The sequence below is a fragment of the Oncorhynchus clarkii genome, chromosome 25 (assembly GCF_045791955.1).
Source record: "Oncorhynchus clarkii lewisi isolate Uvic-CL-2024 chromosome 25, UVic_Ocla_1.0, whole genome shotgun sequence".
In the NCBI taxonomy this organism is placed as follows: Eukaryota; Metazoa; Chordata; class Actinopteri; order Salmoniformes; family Salmonidae; genus Oncorhynchus; species Oncorhynchus clarkii.
Window position 1 is genome coordinate 13,357,896 of NC_092171.1, and position 19,453 is coordinate 13,377,348.

Sequence of the window (19,453 nt, forward strand, 5' to 3'; positions counted from 1 at the left end):
GTATCTATATGCTCTGAACGTGTGATAAATAAGAATCATAAACAACGAACAAAAATACACACTCACCAATGTCATTCCACAAAATTATGCAAATGAATCTATAGACGACAAGCATGACCGGTCAAATGTATTTATGTCGACTGGTATTCGACTGGTATTTCCATCAATGAATAGGCTAAAAAGCATCTTGCAATGGGACTTGTTTTTCTTCTTCTCCCAGACAATTGGCCTGCACCAATTATATTTATTGGCTATTAGAAACCCTGGTGTGTGTGTGTGCGCTCACACAGAGCTATGTTTACCTTGGGGTTGTAGTGACTAATTAGATGTGCCCTATGGCTGTATAGAGATGTGTGTGAGTCTTCCCTCTGGCTTGTGTGTGTCTTTTGTCAGTGTGTGTGTGTGTGTGTGTGTGTGTGGTACTCCCTCCTGATTCTGGGGGCTGCTGGGAGCTGGCAGTGACTCATGCTGCAGTGCCAGAGTATGACTGCACCCACTGACACCACACTCCCTCTGAGAGAACACACAAACGCTGGCTATCACAGATGGAGGGAGGAGCACAGAGATTATGGAAGGGAAGAACAGAGGAGAGGGAGAGGAAGGACGAGAGAGAAGAGATGGGAAGGGAGGAAGAGAGCTATTAGGCTGGGAAAGAAGAGAGATGAGGGGAGGGGAAGCGAGGGATGAAAAGGAGGAAACGGCCTCTGTGGAGAAGAGCGAGGCTTTGAGAACAGATGCTGCGTTCTCTTTCTCTCGCTCTCTCCCCATCCCCCGCTGATACAGACAGACAGTGGTGATATACACCACTGAGAGAACATTATTCATAGGCGAGCTCAGATAATATTATTAACACCACCTGAAAATACAGTAACTGAGTCCAAATATCATAGCTCCACACTTTGACTTGAAATAGGACTGACCCAAACCCTGTTGAATGTTGGTGTTGTAGAGGGAGAGCCAGATCCTCTTTCTCTCGGCTTGGTTAACTGTCCTCTATCCCTCAGGATGTCTCTCTCTCCCTCCCATCCCTCTCTCTCTACCCTTCCTTTGAGAGCTAGTGACCCGTCTGTCCTCTCCCCTGAGTCGGCCCGTCAGCATTTCCCCTCTTGCTCAGCAGGGCTCAGGGACTTTATTTTTTTCTCTCTCTCTCTTCCCTCCCTCTCATCCCTTCCTCATTTCCTCTGAGGCTTGTGTTGTGACCCGTCTCTTGTCTCTTGTGGCCAATGTCAGCTGGCCAATGCCTCCTCTTGCTCAGCATTACCCATGGCCCCTCTCCTTCCCCCCCTCTGGTGACCTGTCCCCCCCCCCCCCCTCTCCCCATAGTCATATTGGCCTAGGGCTTATATTTCTCTCATCTCTCTCCCTCCGGTGACCTGTCTCCTCGCTCTCCCTGTGGCTGGTCAGCGTCCCTGCTCTCTCAGCAGGGCCCTGGGCTGGTTAATCTGTCACTCTGATTAACCACCTCTCTCCTTCCTTCTCTCCATCCCTCTCTTCCTCTGGGGCTGATGACCTCCCTCTCTCCCTAGTGTGCTGGTGTCTGGGCCTGAGGCCAGGCCCGTCTGTGCCGGGGCCATATGTCCAGTGGAGGAAGGGGAGGGGAGGTATGATTAGCATCATCCCCACCTTCCTCCCACCTTGGCTGGGTCAGCCTTGGCCTTGACGCTCCCTCCCATCTGTAACCACAATGACCTGCATTATACAGTAGCTACCTGGAGGTGTGCAGCAAAGTTGTCATTACCTCAACCCATTGCAACATTGAGATCTGGACTAGCTGTGTCAGCTGTTTGTCCTATGCTATGGCAGTCAGTGCTCTTCAGCACTGGTCCTGGGCATAAGCACAGAGCGTGGCAATGTAGCTACAGCTAGGTACTGAGTTTTGTAAAGGGAGAATGAGGCCTTTAAATCCATCTGTGGACAACGTCATCAAACACGGTCACCCAAAGGAAAGCTGTTCAGAACTCTCCCAGAGACAGCCATTACAGGGTCATACAGAGTTGCTATAGCAATCCCTACTAAACTAGTTACTTCAAAATACCTTCATATCAGTCATGTGATCTATACCATTGTCCCAGGGCTATAGATGTCTGGATCCCTTCAAACAGAAACTACGGTGGTCTTTAGAACAGTCAGCCAGTCAGTCCATCCTCTTGGCCTGGAGGCAAAGCCCTGGACTGGCACTCAGGGCCACTGATACAGAGCCTACAGCCCTTCACCAAACCATCAAAGACAAGTTAGCCACTACCAAGGCCTTAGAGATGCTAGTGTGTTTTGCATACTACCTTTCTTTTGTCTCTCCCCTCTATTCATTCAAAATTCTGGGGCTAAATTGAAGTGGCACAGGAGCTTAGTTTGTTAGGAAGAACAGGGCGAGTAGCCTTTCTACTGTGTTTGGCTGGAGGCTGGCGTCTCACGAGAACCCTGGCAGTGGGTGTGCAGTGAGCTTCGCTTCAGGGAGTTTCTACTTCACAAAAGGAAAATCTCTAAAACTTGTGATCTTCAACACAATTTAAGAATCCTCGCCCCTTTTAAACCCTGTGACGCTGCTAATTGCAAACACAGCCTCGTGTTTGTTTCTGTGTGTTTTGTATGAGTAGGGAATCCATTGGTGTTCTATTGAAGTAGTAGGCTGTAGTGAAGTCTCTCTGTTCTTCTCCTATGGGGTGGGGATGGAGCTCCCTGGCGGGGGCCCAAGGCCTGATTGGTTTTACTGGCTCTGGAGTCTCTCGCTGTTGCCCCGTCAGAACTGTGGCTAGTCAAGCAGACACTAGCTGGCTTGTAATCCTATTGGTTCTCTCTCCCCCAGCTGTGTGCGTGCGTGAGTGCACGCCACACATCTGTAGTACTCACAAGGGCTTCTGTTGAACCTTTTTTTAAATTTATTTTTTAAATCAGGTGAATAAAAAGGGATGAGCTGAAAGGAAGCTCATACCCCTGCCTCCCCGGTGGCTGTGCGTGAACACTATGCATGCAAACTGTGGCTAATCCACTTCCTTCCCCAGTGTGAGAGACAGGAGTTTTCATTTAGGCCTGCACTGTGGCCCTGCTCTGTACACATTCTGCGTTCATCCGCATTTCCTCATTAAATATCACTCAATATAATCAGCAACTTCTCTGTCTTAATGCATCCTCACTTGATTTAGGAGGATCCGATTGGCTCTTATTGCAGAGTAATATGAGCGGAGGTAAATTTATACTGAAAAAATATATTAACACAGCATGTAAAGTGTTGGTCCCATGTGTCATGTGCTGAAATAAAAGATCCCAGAAATGTTCCATACGCACAAAAGACAATTGTTTACATCCCTGTTAGGGTGCATATCTGCATTTCCAGTCATGTGAAATCCATAGATTAGAGCCTAATGCATTTATTTCAATGAACTGATTTCCTTCTATGAACTGTAAATCGGTAAAAATCTTTGAAATTGTTGCGTTGCGTTTTATATTTTTTGTTCAGTGTATTAGTCATGTTCATCTACTGTTCTCTCTCTCACCTCTTCTAATAGACCTTTCTCACACCTGGGATTATTGATGCTGTTGGGTGTTTTTATATTTTTAGTTCAGTGTATTAGTCATGTTCATCTACTGTTCTCTCTCTCACCTCTTCTAATAGACCTTTCTCACACCTGGGATTATTGATGCTGTTGGGTGTTTGGGTATGCATGATGGCACTAACTAACATCGGTCTTGGTGGGTCATTCCATGGCATTTCAGCAAGCCATGACACCCACCATCTCTGATGGCTCTGAAATCATTTCTGTCGTTAGAAACAGAAGATTAGCATTCCTGCAACATTATTTTTGTTGGGAAATAATTTGATTTTGATCATTAGAAGTTAAGCTAATTGATTGCACCCAAATTAGCCATTTTAATTTATAGGATTCATATAATATCCAATGAATATAGTACCTCACATATGATTTGTACCTAACTTTTTGTTCTAGCAATGAGATTGTAAAAAGCCACCCATAGATCCCACACCAAACCCACCCCAACAACGAGTATCAGTTGTAGGAATGCTAATCTTTTGTTTCTAACAACAGAATAGATTTAGGAACAATCTAGATGGTGGGTGTTGATCCTCTTTCTTGTGCTTTTTGAGATGGAACGACCCCTTGTTGAAAACCCTTACTGTCCCTCTCCTGAACACTAACTCACAGCCATCTAATTCCGGAAACAAGTAGCCTACCTGCCCTCAACTCTGCCTACCCCACGTGCAGGGAACAGAGGTGTGGACCCCATTGTTTACAGGCTCCTCTGTTAGCACTTCTGGAGCTTTCCAGTTGCATCACCAACAGTTCCATCCTCTGTGAAGTTGTGTGTGTGTGTGCCTGTATTGGGTGTGAAATAGCGTTTGAATTGCAGGCTATCCCTGTATTCTGCTGGTTGTTATCAGTCTCTTACCAGGACTATGGAAAAGTTGTGCCTTTACTAAACCGGCACCCCTTTCGGAGACCACCCACCGAGCCAACAGGTGGCGCTCTTTTTCAAGCCTACTTGCGACTTGGTGCCACTACATTATGAGTGTAAGTGTAAGTGTATGTATGTGTGTACAGTATAGGGTCGTGCGAGTGTATGCGTGTACAGTATAGGGTCGTGTGAGTGTATGCGTGTACAATATAGGGTCGTGTGAGTGTATTTGTGTACAGTATAGGGTCGTGCGAGTGTATGCGTGTACAGTATAGGGTCGTGCGAGTGTATGCGTGTACAATATAGGGTCGTGTGAGTGTATGCGTGTACAGTATAGGGTTGTAAACTCAGGTAACTTTCCCCAAACTCCCTGGGGACTGCCGTGGGTTCTGTCTCAGTGGCTGCAGCTGCTTTTGGCCATCTCCATGTCTCTCGTTTTCAGCTTCATTTCACCCCCTAATGAAGATTTAGAGGCACCAGGGACACTGGCATGGGGGAGAGGGAGGGAGGGAGGGAGTGTGTGTGTGTGTGTGGAAGAGTGAGAGGGGGGAGAAAGGATGTCTTTCATTGTCCCAGTGAAATTGTCATCACAAATTAACACAGCCACAAAGTCAAAATTGGCTACAAAAATGTAGGCATGAGGTTCAGTGTTGCTGCAGTTAGGTTTAAAATACAATTTTAAGTCGAAGTTGTAGAAATGGGTGGGGTTTAGTCATAATTAGGACTTTGTGGGTGTGTTTAACTAATGATAACCCAGTGAAATCTCCCATGATGGAACCCCACCTGTGCTCCAGTATAGAAAGAAAGCTGTCTGTTGTGACTGAGCTCTCCCTCCTCTATTCACTCAACAGATCTAGCTTGCATTCCTCTCCTCTCTGTTCTTCTATTCTCCTTTCACCCCCCCACCCCTTCTGTTTCATGTGTAATCCTCTGCTGCCTAATTAGCTGGCTGGCTGTGATGAATGGCCGTGCAGTGAAAACCCAATCTCTGGGCTGACCTTGTCATCCTTACTGATTGGGAGGCTCGACTCCACACACCCTCTTATGCCCCTCTGTCCCCTGTCTTTGGCTGCCCTGGCTCCTTACCACTAATACCCCCAGTCATAAACTCACTTGACAATGCTATGGTTGGCATCTCTGGTTGGTTCAATTTAGCGGTCACCGTGTCCTGTGTGTGTGTGTGTGTGTGTGTGTGTGTGTGTGCGTGCCTATCCTCTCACCTTGTCTGTTGGTTTTGTTGTAACGGCTCTTCTGTCCCTGTAGAGCACGAAGAACTGGCGTGCTGCGGTGGACCTGACAGGCAGACTGCTGACAGCTCATGGTCAGGGCTACGGTAAAGCTGGCCAGCCCTCGAGCCACAACACTGACTCACTACAGGTACCTGTGTGTCTGTCTGTAAATGTTTGTTTGTCTTTGGCAATACTGGTGCACATGCCTGTATGTGTGAGAGTGGTTTATGTGTGTAAGTCACGTATCTGATCACGTATGTAGCTAAGGGTCGGTACAGTGTGTCTGGGGAATAGAGGTAAGACTAACGTGTGTGTGTGTGTGTGTGTGTGTGTGTGTGTGTGTGTGTGTGTGTGTGTGTGTGTGTGTGTGTGTGTGTGTGTGTGTGGTAGAGGAGAGGATGGGGTGAAAGCCAGGAGCTGCCTGCATGAATTAGACTCAGGATGACAAGAGTGGGCTGACACACACACACCCACAGAGTGGGTGGGTGGGGGTGGGGACAGGCTAGGATGACAGGAGTGTGTGTTGTTGCAGCTGTGGTTTGTTCGCCTGGCCCTGCTCACCAAGCTGAGCCTGTTCCAGAACGCTGAGATGGAACTGGAGCCGTTTGGAAACCTGGACCAACCTGACCTCTACTATGAATACTATCCTACCGTATACCCTGGGAGGAGAGGTACACACCATCTACACTTAAAATACTAACCAAACGTTCTGACACCCCCCCCCCCCCCTGATCAAACCATAGAAATCCCCAGCCCTGCTAACAACCAAAGACAACACTTTATTTCACAGCCACTGTTTAGTTTCCCTTTTAACTCTGCATGAGCAGCTCTCTGATGTAGTGCCATTGCTTTAGTCTTTACAGCCCTAGGGTTTACTATAGTAGAGGCAATCGCTGTAGAGTCATGGCCGTGGACACACAGACAGCGAGAGAACCGAGGTGAACGCTTGAAGCGACACCACACAGCAGTCCAAGGGGAGAGCAGATTGAATTTCCATTCCTCAATATTAAACGCTTTGTGCTGCCCTAGGTGGCTACAGATACTGGCAACAGTTTCCTGCCTGGCATCAAAGATTGACATCTGAAGGTCTGCTGCCCCCATCCAATATCTATTATCCATGATCTAACTCTTAGAAGGAACATTAGCGAGCGCCAAGCATATCCTCTCAAACAACCAGCAGGATATACTGTTTAAAAAAACAGAATCGGTTATTAATTTGTTTACAAAGTGAGAGGGAAAAGTTTAATGTTTTTTTAAAGGAAACTTGAATAGTTTAATTTTCTATCTGCATCAACAAGTCATAGTTTCACTAAATGATGGGATGTACTTTCATTTAGTTCACTCTTTCTACACGAAGAGCCGACAAGTCCGATGTTTCTTTAGGTCAACAGGGTGAAACAAGTTTAACCCCTGACCCTTAGTACTCCAGAACATGGCTGTTCTCTCTGTGACGTCACTGTAAAGCTGTAGATAGGAGTCGTGGGTGTTTTCATGGGTGCTGCTGATTACCAGAGAATCTCTACACAGACAGCGACAGACAGACCGAGACGGTGCTTCCTCTGTAGCTATCAAAGAGCCAGAGATCAAAGGCTCAAAGCTCAGGCACATGACTCACTGCTCACCTCTAGGTAGGGCCTTCATTCCTCAGGAGGTGAGAGGAAGAGAGCTGGAGGAAGAGAGTGTTGGATAAAGGGAGAGGAGGCTTCCTGCTTTGCAACACACGTTTCTCAACGCCATCTGTACGTTTCGTCTGTGGGAGTTTGTGAATGACATATGTGTGAAGATCTCTCTCGTTCTTTCAGGCTCCATGGTTCCGTTCTCGATGCGGGTGCTGCATGCAGAGCTGCCTCAGTACCTGGGGAAACCACAGGAGTCTCTGGACAGACTACACAGCATGAGGACCGTCTGTCAGACCGTGAGTTCACACACCAACTTTCTCTCGTGTCCTCCCTCGCTTTTGTTTTCTTCCAATAAAGTCAGTAATGGGTTGAAAAATAATGACTACCTTGTTTACAACGTGTCCCCTTTTATGAAACGCTGTCTCTCCTGATAGATCCTGGATAACCTTGAGCAGGGCTTGGCTGAGGACGGCAGCATGATCAACCTCACCCAGGAGAACAGACAAGGTGCGGTACAGAACAGTGTCTCGTCCCCACCTGTCCCACACTATCTGAGAGAGTGGCGTAAACCCACACTCTATACCCAGTGTTATTCAACCTCCGCCATCCTCCTCCCAGTGAAGCCACTATTTTGCTGTTTGTCTTATATTAAAGGAACTTATTAAATGGGCATAGACCATTGAGACAGTTGGTTTTGAGTCGTGAGAAAGCAATCAATACATAAGACATGGCCAACTTTTCAATAATTGGTTCATCGTACTGTTCAGATGCAGAGGGATCTGGTAGTTGCACCTCACTCCTTTGTCAGTCTCTCTCTCTGCTTCTCTTCCTACGCACTCAATAACAAAGACTAGCACATCTCAATAGACCCCCACTGAGTGATGGCCTCAGTCAGCAGAACACACACACACACAGGTTCACTACACACACACAATATGACTGTACACACAATCCAGTCCATACACATTCACGCATATGAGAACACATCTTGCTGCAGCTGAGCGCAAACCAGCCCACTGACAGCCTATACAATCAGCCTGAGGATAGAAAGTTAGTGTGTGGGAGAGGGAGTTGCAGCGTCTTCCCTCCCTTCTCAGACAAACGATGATGGTGATGGGAATACTAGTGTGATGAGGGGAGGGGGTAGTTGGATAGAGAGATGGGAGAGAAAGGGAAGGAGGTGCTGAATTTGCTCTCTCGTGCTTCTGTTGTGTGTTATATTCAACTCTGTTTTTGTACAGTGAAATGTCAATTCAATTGGTCCCACAATGCTAAAATTGTCCCGGTAAATAAATCAACAGGTCTGAAATGAAACCAATGTGTCCTCCTTTGTTGCAGCATCTCTTCAGCTGTGGAAGTCTCGTCTGAGTCGGGTCATGTACGCCATGGCTAACTGTCTGCTCATGATGAAGGTATGTGTTCCGCGTGTGTGGGTGGGGGAGGGACTATAACGGCAGCACAGAGCTACCAGAGTGCCCTGTGGGTGTATGCGCGCACACACACACACCAACTGTAACACACACATTCATTGACGTACTTGCCCAGTCACATATTCACACACATGCCCGTCCATGGCTGTCAGGAAGCTAGCGGAGGAATGGATAACAACTAGCAAGCCACGTACACACACACACACACACACACACAATGGCTAATAAAGGCTTATTTGGTTTAACAGCATTGTTTTGGTGCATAGTGAGTAAACGTGTTAGAGGTCTTGTCGGGTGTGTGTGTTTCATTATATAAGGAGAGATGCCGTTTGTCTGGTTCGGTCCTCTTCATTCTGCCTTCCCCTCTGTCCAGAACTCTGTCTAGAGACCCATGCTGACAGTGGAACAGCCAGGCGGACGCTAGCCTGAGCATATCCTGCACCAAGACACTGTCTGTCCACCCAGAGTCTAGACCAAATGAGGGAACAGTGAAACACAAAGCTATCATGTAACAGAACCACCATTCTGGATGATCTGACTATCATGGCTTGGAGTCGTAATGTAATTGGCAGATGCAGAGTAACACAGTGTTCACCTGACACCCACAATACATTAGACAAGTTCCTTCGATGAAGACGGCATTCATCATGTTTAAGGGCCCTCTATACCAGGGTTATTCAACTCTTACTCTACGAGGTCCGGAGCCTCCTGTTTGTCTGTTCTACCTGATAATTAACTGCACCCACCTGGTGTCCCAGGTCTAAATCAGTCCCTGATTAGAGGGGAACAATGAAAAAATGCAGTAGAACTGGCGTTGAGGTTCAAAGTTGAGTTTGAGGGCTCTATACTTTACTAGAGAATGCTTTCTAACAATGTTGCTTGTTCTTTCCTAGTGACAGTTGTGTGTAAAATGTTGTTTGTGTTGGTCTGTAGATGTATGATGGCAGACCACAGGCTTCCCAGTAATATCCCATAGGATCACCCTGATTGGATTCTTTGTTAGTGGGAGATGGAGAGAGAGGGACAGAGAGAAAGTGGGGAGTCGTTCTGTACACAGGACCATAGAAAGAGACACAGCGCCATCTGCTGGTGGTAGCATGAATGTAAACACACACACACTGCACCAACTCACTGAGCTCTCTCCCATCCCCAGATACATAGCAGCCATGCTCAGCAGTTCAGTCAGCATGTGAGCGATGTGATGTGTGGTAGAGAACAGCCATGGCTGGGGCACGGTGTGACCAGGGACACCTCGCCCTACTAATGGTCAATACACTTGATTAATTCTCATTCTGTCTGTCTCCCTCTCTCTTTCTGTCTCCCTCTCTCTTTATCTAGGACTATGTTCTGGCTGTAGAGACATATCACTCCATCGTCCAGTACGAGCCTCAGCAGAAAGTACAGCTGCTGAGTGGGATAGGACGCATATTCCTGCAGGTGAACACACACCTTTTCTCTTTCAATTTCAACTACTTTTTCCACAACATAATGCGTTTTGGTTTGAATTGTTATTTTTTACCAGATTGGAGACATTAAAACAGCCGAGAAGTATTTCCTAGATGTGGAGAAAGCTTCTCTGGAGAAGGGAAGTGGAACAACAGACACATGCGTTTTGATGAACAGGTACGAATCAGTGTGTGTCATAAATTAAACTATTTCCTGATTCATTTATCTGTACTTCTGTCAGACTTCCCTTACAGTTGTAGGGTGTGAGCAGGCACAGGGGTCACTTTGTGATGCTATGCTAGGAGACAAAATGGTGCCATTCACACTGTGTTGATTCACATTAGCTGTTAATTCCTGTCAGTTGGCCGACTGACACATCTTCACACAGAATCACTGAAGTGACATTGTAATGTGATAGGTCTCTGTAGTAACCCAGCTGACCTGTGTGTGTTGTGTGGTTCAGGGCCTTCATCTACCTCAGTCAGAACAACTACTCAGAGGCACACTCCTCGTTCGCAGAGGTCCTAAAGATCGACCCCAAAAACCCTGTGGTAGGTGATCACGCAATCTACGACAACTATACGTGATTAAGACTTAACATTTTATAGGATACATCGGAAGTTTTACTTTCCTAGAAGACTGTAAATAAATTAGTGCAATGTAGTTTGAAGCAGATCTCACCCCTCGACTTCATATTTCCCCTCAAGCAAGAAAACAGCCTCCCTCTCTCCCCCTAAGGCAACATTATCTTCTCCCGAGACAAATAACGCCTTTCTTCCCTCTCCTCTGTGCAGAGCTCTTCTCCTTTCTTCCTCAGGCAAATGACTCTCTCCTCTCCTTCTCTGTAGATGAATAATTATTATTTTCCTACTCTCCTCAAGCCTTTGTCCCCTCTCCTCTCTTTACGCACGTGCATTCATTTATTTACAGTCTTCTAGGAAAGTAAAACTTCCAATGTATCCTATATAAAATGTGTTAAGTCTTAATCACGTATAGTTGTCGTATATTGCTCTTTCCTCTCCCTGCAGGCAAAAAACTCCTTTCTGCGTTCTCTCCCCTGTCGACATACCCATATGAAAATATACTGTAGTATTACTATATTTATTCACTGTAGTGTTTTTACGGAAGTACACTAGTATTCATTGCAGTGTTTATGTACATGTCTGTAGTAAAATCTATAGCATATACTGTATTTACTATTTGTTTTATCTTTGACATAAAAGTGGGGGCTTTCTCCTTGAGGAAACCTACTGGGCAAATACTAAGAGCAAATGTTGCATAACATGTATAGTACCGGTCAAAAGTTTGGACACAACTCATGCAAGGGTTTTTCTTTATTTTCTACATTGTAGAATAGTGAAGACAAAATTATGAAATAACACATATGGAATCATGTAGTAACCAAAAACGTGATGGGATGGCGTATCGCTGCAGAAGGCTGTGGTAGCCATGCTGGTTAAGTGTGCCTTGAATTCTAAATAAATCACTGACAGTGTCACCAGCAAAGCACCATCACACCACCTCCTCCATGCTTCACGGTGGGAACCACATGTGGAGATCATCCGTCCACCTACTCTACGTCTCGCAGACACGGCGGTCAAAAATCTCAAATTTCGACTCAGACCAAAGGACAGTTTTCCACCGGTCTAATGTCCATTGCTTGTGTTTCTTGGCCCAAATAAGTCTCTTCTTATTGGTGTCCTTTTAGTAGTGGTTTCTTTGCAGCAATTCGACCATAAAAGACCTGATTCACGCAGTCTCCTCTGAACAGTTGATTGTTGAGATGGGTCTTACTTGAACTCTGAAGCATTTATTTGGGCTCTAATGAACTTCTCTGCAGCAGAAGTAACTCTGGGTATTCCTTTCCTGTGGCGGTCCTCATGAGAGCCAGTTTCATCATACCACAGCAGAGGTAACTCTGGGTCTTTCCTGTGGCGGTCCTCATGAGAGCCAGTTTCATCATACCACAGCAGAGGTAACTCTGGGTCTTCCTTTCCTGTGGCGGTCCTCATGAGCGCCAGTTTCATCATACCACAGCAGAAGTAACTCTGGGTCTTTCCTGTGGTGGTCCTCATGAGAGCCAGTTTCATCATACCACAGCAGAAGTAACTCTGGGTCTTTCCTGTGGCGGTCCTCATGAGAGCCAGTTTCATCATACCACAGCAGAAGTAACTCTGGGTCTTTCCTGTGGCGGTCCTCATGAGAGCCAGTTTCATCATACCACAGCAGAAGTAACTCTGGGTCTTTCCTGTGGCGGTCCTCATGAGAGCCAGTTTCATCATACCACAGCAGAAGTAACTCTGGGTCTTTCCTGTGGCGGTCCTCATGAGAGCCAGTTTCATCATACCACAGCAGAAGTAACTCTGGGTCTTTCCTGTGGCGGTCCTCATGAGAGCCAGTTTCATCATACCACAGCAGAAGTAACTCTGGGTCTTTCCTGTGGCGGTCCTCATGAGAGCCAGTTTCATCATACCACAGCAGAAGTAACTCTGGGTCTTTCCTGTGGCGGTCCTCATGAGAGCCAGTTTCATCATACCACAGCAGAAGTAACTCTGGGTCTTTCCTGTGGCGGTCCTCATGAGAGCCAGTTTCATCATACCACAGCAGAAGTAACTCTGGGTCTTTCCTGTGGCGGTCCTCATGAGAGACAGTTTCATCATGGCACTTGGTTTTTGCATCTGCACTTGAAACTTTAAAAGTTCTTGACATTTTCTGGATCGACTGACCTTCATGTCTTAAAGTAATGATGGACTGTCATTTTTTTTTTGCTTATTTGAGCTGTTCTTGACATAATATGGACTTGGTCTTCTACCAAATAGGGCTATCTTCTGTATACCACCCCTACCTTGACACAACACAACCGATTGTCTCAAATGCATTAAGGAAAGAAATTCCACAAATTATCAAGGCACACCTCTTAATTTAAATGCATTCCAGGTGACTACCTCGTGAAGCAGGTTGAGAGAATGCAAAGGGTGGCTACTTTGAAGAATCTCATAAAATATTTTGATTTGTTTAACACTTTTTTGGTTACTACATGATTCCATATGTGTTATTTCATAGTTTGTCTTCACTATTATTATACAATGTAGAAATTTGTAAAAATAAAGAAACTCTGGAATGAGTAGGAGTCCAAATTTTTGACTGGTACTGTAGGTAGGACTCGAGTCTCAACTGATAGTTCAGAGCTTCTGCTCTTTTCTAAAAACCTGTAGCGAACACAATATACGATCTATACTTGAATTAGGATTCTCACTCATGGGTGGCACATATTGGGATATGGGGAATGGGTGAAGCATACGTTATTTTTATTTTTTTAAATGTAGTATTACTATAGTTACTTTTTTTGCGGACATTAATGTAGTATAGACGGGTTGGTTGTTTAGCAACAAATGACGCGTGTGCAACTATGGGCCAAAAGAGACGAGGTTGGCTTAGATTGTTGACAACATGTAAACTATATTTCAACTTCAATGTTTATTGAAAACAAATACATTTGCACAATGAGCACTTGTCTCTCAAATACATTGTTACAGTTGTTGGTTGGCTAGCGAATTTTCCATATTAGCATTGACTGGAAATCAGTCAAAACAAGACATGGTATCAAGAACAAGATGAAACGAGTCACTTAAGATTCCCTACATGGCAGTTTCTTGTCATTGTTGGTAGCTGTCTGGCAATCCAGAATCACAACTACTCACGGACTTCTGATCCATTTGAAGAGTGTGCATCGGTAACATGACGTCGTCAACTAACCCATCTATTTACTACAGTTTTTTTGCAGATAATACTATAGTATTACATAGTATTATCCAGTATACTACAACATTCTAAAGTAAGCACTACATTATCAAACTATACTAGTGTGAAGTATAGTATTCTACAGTATACTGCAAAATTCTATAGTAAGCACTTCACGGTCGAGGGTTACCACCGTGTATAGTATTCTACAAAATTATATAGTAAGTACTACACATGATCGAGGGATACTACAGTGTGCAGTATACTGTATTCTACAATATTACACATGATCAAGGGATACTACAGTAGTAGAGTAATACCACTGCTTTCACTTCTGAGATCTTTCTGGCCTCTCTTCTCCATCGGGCCAACAACCTCTCTCTCCTCTCCCCTACAGGCGAATAACAATGCCGCAGTGTGCCTGTTGTACCTGGGCCGTCTGAAGGAGTCGCTGAGACAGCTGGAGGGCCTGGTGCAACAGGACCCGGCCCTGTACCTCCACGAGAGCGTCCTTTTCAACCTGACCACCATGTACGAGCTGGAGTCGTCCCGCTCCACCCAGAAGAAACAGGCCCTGCTGGAGTCAGTGGCCTGCCGAGAAGGAGACAGCTTCAACACACAGTGCCTCAAACTGGTGTAGAGGGAACCAGGGAGGTATGGGACCCTTGTAGGTCACAAGATTAGAGCAAAACATTTGCAAGAACAGGGGGCCATCAGGAGTGTGACCTAGGCTTGAGTGTCATTACACTCCACTAAACAACATGGGCATTACCTTGCCTGAACTCCAGAGCAGGCACACAACTATCCCACAGCGCTGGCAAATCCACTCCCCATATTATACTAGTAGTGATGGAAATGATGATGATTGTGTAACTCACAAGTGAATGCTGATAGGATATCTATGTGAATACATGCAGTAGTGTTTTTAGACAAGGCAGACATTTTGTATTCCTGTGTGATTAAGACCTGAGTAAATCATGTTATTTTGTCCTGTAAAATCAACCACACTTAAAGGGTCTTCTGTAACTTTTTGAATTTGAGGGTCAATGATTGACTTGGCTCAGGATCCACCCCTCTCCACAAAAGGAATGTAAAATAGATATGGAATAATTCAACTGTACATATTATTATTCGTAGGGAAAATATATTAATGGAAAGTGTTAAATCACTTATTGAATTATCCTAATGATCTCTTAAGTATAACTGTTTGTTTACATGTTGTGGTGTTTACCTGATTTTGTTGAAGTGTACTGTATTGCTCTGGATGTGAGAAAAGGAATCTTGTTTATCCAAATAAACTGAACATGGTGTAGACCTTTTACAATGGTTATTGATTGAGACCAGACTTGTGACAATCAATTATTTTGGAAGAATGAAAAGTTAAGACAACTAAATGATTGAAGAGTGATTTTTTTTAATGTGATAGCTTACTGGCATTTTAGCTCACCGTAGGTAACAAACAGCTCACTAGACTTGATTCTCACTGATGTAGTGTTACAAAAATAGAATGTGACCTTGAGTGGTGCAATACAACAGACAAAATCATAGAAAGTGGTGTTTTAATTAGTATAATTGCTTACAATGTAGGCACTGCATGAGTTGAAATACCTGATAATACAAAAGCCTTTGATTATCCAACTCCACTAAATTGGTTCCTAGAAGATTGGTTGGTCATAGAAATCGTGTAATTCTATGGACACTGCATCCATTCAGTACCACCCGTTGCTCGTCTTAAGCACATTGGAGAGCGCTCACATACTTCTGGCGAATATCAAACTCATCTGCTGGACGATTGTAGGCCTTCCATACAGGCTCCCCCACGAACAGTCTCATGGCTTGAGTGTAGTTCTGTAAAATGCATGAGGAAAAACAATCAACATTTTACTTGAAATGTAAAAATCTTACTTTTGACTTGGACATGCAGTATGGCTCTAGACCTAGACATTCTCATATAGGTCAACTGCTGGCAGTGTGTGCATATCCTTTCCTAACCACATGACCTGACTGATAACATTGAGGGAGTTCGATTAAGCTGAGCCGCGGTGCACCGGTCTACAATGCCTTCAGAAATTATACACACCCCTCAACTTTTTCCAGATATTGTCACAGGCCTACACACAATACCCCATAATGTAAATTCCATTGTTTCTATCATTTACAAATTAATTCAACAAAAAGCTTGAGTCTAAGTATTCAACCCCTTTTATGGCAAGACTAAATAAAGTTCAGCAGTAAAAATGTGCATAAGTCAGAAGTTGCATGGACTCAATGTGCAATAGTGTTTTACATGATTTTCCAATGACTACCTCATCTCTGTACCCCACACATACAGATAATTTTAAGGTCCCTCAGTCAAGCAGGGAATTTCAAACAGATTCAACCACAAGACCAGGGAGGTGTCCCAATGCCTCGCAAAGGGCACCTATTGGTAGATGGGTAAAAAATACATGTAAAAAAGCAGACATTAAATATCCCTTTGAGCATGGTGAAGTTATTATACTTTGGATGGTGTATCAATACACCAAGTCACCACAAAGATACAGGCGTCCTTCCTAACTCAGTTGCCGGAGAGGAAGGAAACAGCTCAAGGATTTCATCATAACTTAAAGACAATGGTGACTTTAAAACAGTTACAGAGCTTAATGGCTGTGGTAAGAGAACTGAGGATGTATCAACAACATTGTAGTTACTCCACAATACTAACCTAAATGACAGAGTGAAAAGGAGGAAGGAAGCCTGTAAGGAATAAAAATATTTGTTTGCAATAAGGCACTAAAGAAAAACAACTAAAAATGTGGCAAAGAAATTAATGCTTTGTATTCAGGACAAAGTTATGTTTAGGGCAAATCCAACATTACTAAGTACCACTTCATATTTTCAAACATGGTGGTGGCTGGATCATGTTATGGGTATGCTTGACAAGGACTAGGGAGTTTTTTAGGATACAAAGAAATGGAATAGAGCTAAGTACAGGCAAAATCCTAGTGGCAAACCTGGTTGAGTCTGCTTTCCAAAAGACACTGGGAGACAAAACTCACCTTTCAGCAGGACAATAACCTAAGGCCAAATCAACACTGGAGTTGCTTACCAAGACGACATTGAATGTTCCTGCTAACTTGGCAGAGCTTGAATCATTTTTTAAGAATAATGTACAAATATTGTCCAATACAGGTGTGTAAAGCTCTTAGACTTACCCAGAAAGACTTACAGGTGTAATTGTTGCCAAAGGTGATTCTAACATGTATTGAATACTTATGTAAATAAGATATTTTTGTACTTTATTTAAGAAATGTGCAAATATTTCTTAAAACATGTTTTCAATTTGTCATTATGGGGTATTATGTGTAGATGGGTGAGGAAAAATAAGATTTAATCAATTTGGAATTCAAGCAGTAACAAAAACATAAGTCAAGGGGGTATGAATGCTTTCAGAAGGCACTGTATGGCCAGTGATATCAACAGGAAAAAGCAGTGAGGGAGCCACCCATCCCATGAGAGTGAATGTCATTCCAGTGCACTGCACTGCACGCTATAAATTCTAATCAGATAGTGTTTACATGTTTAGGTAAAAAGACAAATAATGTCCTGTTTGGAACACTGGGTGGATTCGATTATGCTGAGTACCGGTCTGTGGCCCGTGACGTGAAAAAGCATAAGTGATGAGGGATCAGGGCCCTTCTCAATTGGAACAGTAATCTGCACCGCTTAGTCTTGTCAATAAGGCAGCATGGTGCTTCATTCAGAAACATACATATTTTTTGTCCCATCAAATATAGGTTCAAGTTTTCATTAGGAAGGTAGATATAGCATTTTTTATCAAAAGTAATCACTTCTGCATGTGAAAACACATACCTACTCATTACTCCACGTACTTAACCTACGTCACTTAACCATCGGCCACGAGCGGGGCACCTGGCTCACGCCTGGGAGGAAGCCTGGTTCCAAAACGAATGCAATTGCTTTTCGCCTTCTACCAGGGCAACCCGGGCCAGATAATCGAATGCCCTCCATGTTGGACAGTTTTACTGTAGGTGTTGTAAACAGCCAAATGACAAATGGAGCCATACCGTCTCAGTCAGAGTGAATCTGTGGTAGATGCCTGCAGGCAGAGTGATCAGGTCTCCCTTGGTCATGGCGATGCGGATCCAGCGGTCCTCTCTGTCCCTCACATCAAAGTAGGCCCTGCCATCCAGGATGTAGCGGATCTCATCATCCAGGTGAAGGTGCTCCTCAAAAAACATCTTCAGCTTGGGACAAGAGTACACAAATGGCAGGACACTTAATGTGCTTTTATAAAGTATCATTATAAGTCTAATATTGGCGTACAAAATAACAAGTGAAACAATTGGAATTTGACTCCGAGCACCCTCAAATGTGTTCTTGTCACTGTACGCAGGCATTACCTTGTCCTCGTAGTTAGGTAGTTTGTCCTTGTCGATAGTGATGATGTCGGAGTAGGAGTAGCCTCTGTCTTTACGAATCTTTTCCAGCACAGGGTCTGTTTCATAAATATCAGCATCTAACTGGAAGACATGGACAGTACAGAATCAACTAGTCGGTCTCTAGTCTCATAAAATCTAGGCTGTCTCTAGTCCCATAAAAAAAATCAATTTTTTTGTGGCTAACATTAGCTAGGTTACGAGTTAGGTTAAATGGTTAAAGTTAGCTTACATGCTAAGTAGTTGCAAATTAGCTAAAATGCTAAAGCTGTCGGTGATGAGATTCGAACACGCAACCTTTGGATTGCTAGATGTTCGCGTTATAAGAATACCCATACACCTTATTTTCATTTTGGCCTAAGTAACCCGTTTTATGTAACTATACCAAACGTAAAATATACTCATTTGACGTCCCGGGAATAACGTTTACTATGTTACGTCTAGTCTATGAGACAAGGCTGGCGACTCAGACGCTACTGTTATGCAATCCAATTTAGCCAGTCACATTTATTTGTGTACAATTGCATTCACCGACGTGTATGACAGTAAATAACGAAGTAGATAACGTAACCAGCTAAACGTTGACAACTTTTTCTTGATAGCTGAAGTTACCAAGTTGTTATCCCGCCTTGCTCGCTAGTTAGCTAACTACCTTCCAGTAGAAAACCCCAATATTTTCTAACTCCTTCAAAGACACGGGTTCGTTTGGGTTTAGTTTATGTGGCATCCTATGATCTTCGTCAGAATCGTCCATAAACCAAGCCTCAATCGACGCCATGGTATGGCACTGAATAAATATTAAAACAAAGGTAAATCTTCTTATTTTTCTTGTTCTTCTATGATGTAATGGCGGTCCGCAAACGTTAAAGTTGCATTCTGCCACCTACTGTGCTGGAGTGTGTGGTCAATGACGGTTTACAACATTAGCTCCACATTTCTAAATCCTGCTACCTAACTCAGTACTTCTGAGAAAATATAAATAAATACCCCTACTAGCTTCTAATAGATCCCACCTCATCCCTAAAGAGAAATGTGTAGATAGCTAAGTAAGAACATGCACGTGATAAAAACAAACGGTAACGTCGCTTTGGAATGGTAATGAGGAAACGTTCAAAATAAAAGTTCGCATATCAACTCATTGC

At 44.1% G+C, this 19,453-nt stretch overlaps 2 protein-coding genes across 2 annotated transcripts in view; one reads left to right on the forward strand and one right to left on the reverse strand.

Annotated features, from left to right (window-relative positions):
* Window positions 1-15,190, forward strand: part of LOC139384075 (trafficking protein particle complex subunit 12-like) — a 21,883-nt gene extending 6,693 nt beyond the window's left edge. The window contains exons 4-12 of the mRNA XM_071128711.1: window positions 5,671-5,784; window positions 6,169-6,307; window positions 7,439-7,551; window positions 7,690-7,762; window positions 8,594-8,667; window positions 10,024-10,122; window positions 10,208-10,308; window positions 10,595-10,682; window positions 14,270-15,190. Of these exons, the coding sequence (XP_070984812.1) occupies window positions 5,671-5,784; window positions 6,169-6,307; window positions 7,439-7,551; window positions 7,690-7,762; window positions 8,594-8,667; window positions 10,024-10,122; window positions 10,208-10,308; window positions 10,595-10,682; window positions 14,270-14,512 (1,044 nt within the window). The 3' untranslated portion in view covers window positions 14,513-15,190. The remainder of the gene's footprint in view (window positions 1-5,670; window positions 5,785-6,168; window positions 6,308-7,438; window positions 7,552-7,689; window positions 7,763-8,593; window positions 8,668-10,023; window positions 10,123-10,207; window positions 10,309-10,594; window positions 10,683-14,269) is intronic.
* On the reverse strand, window positions 13,594-19,178 carry LOC139384078 (acireductone dioxygenase 1). Its single transcript, XM_071128714.1, has 4 exons — window positions 18,964-19,178; window positions 18,276-18,395; window positions 17,940-18,119; window positions 13,594-15,720 (listed from the first exon to the last, which is right to left on the reverse strand). The coding sequence occupies exons 1-4, from the start codon at window positions 19,087-19,089 to the stop codon at window positions 15,604-15,606; spliced, it is 543 nt and encodes a 180-aa protein (XP_070984815.1). The 5' UTR covers window positions 19,090-19,178; the 3' UTR covers window positions 13,594-15,603.
* Window positions 19,179-19,453: the final 275 nt, after the last annotated feature.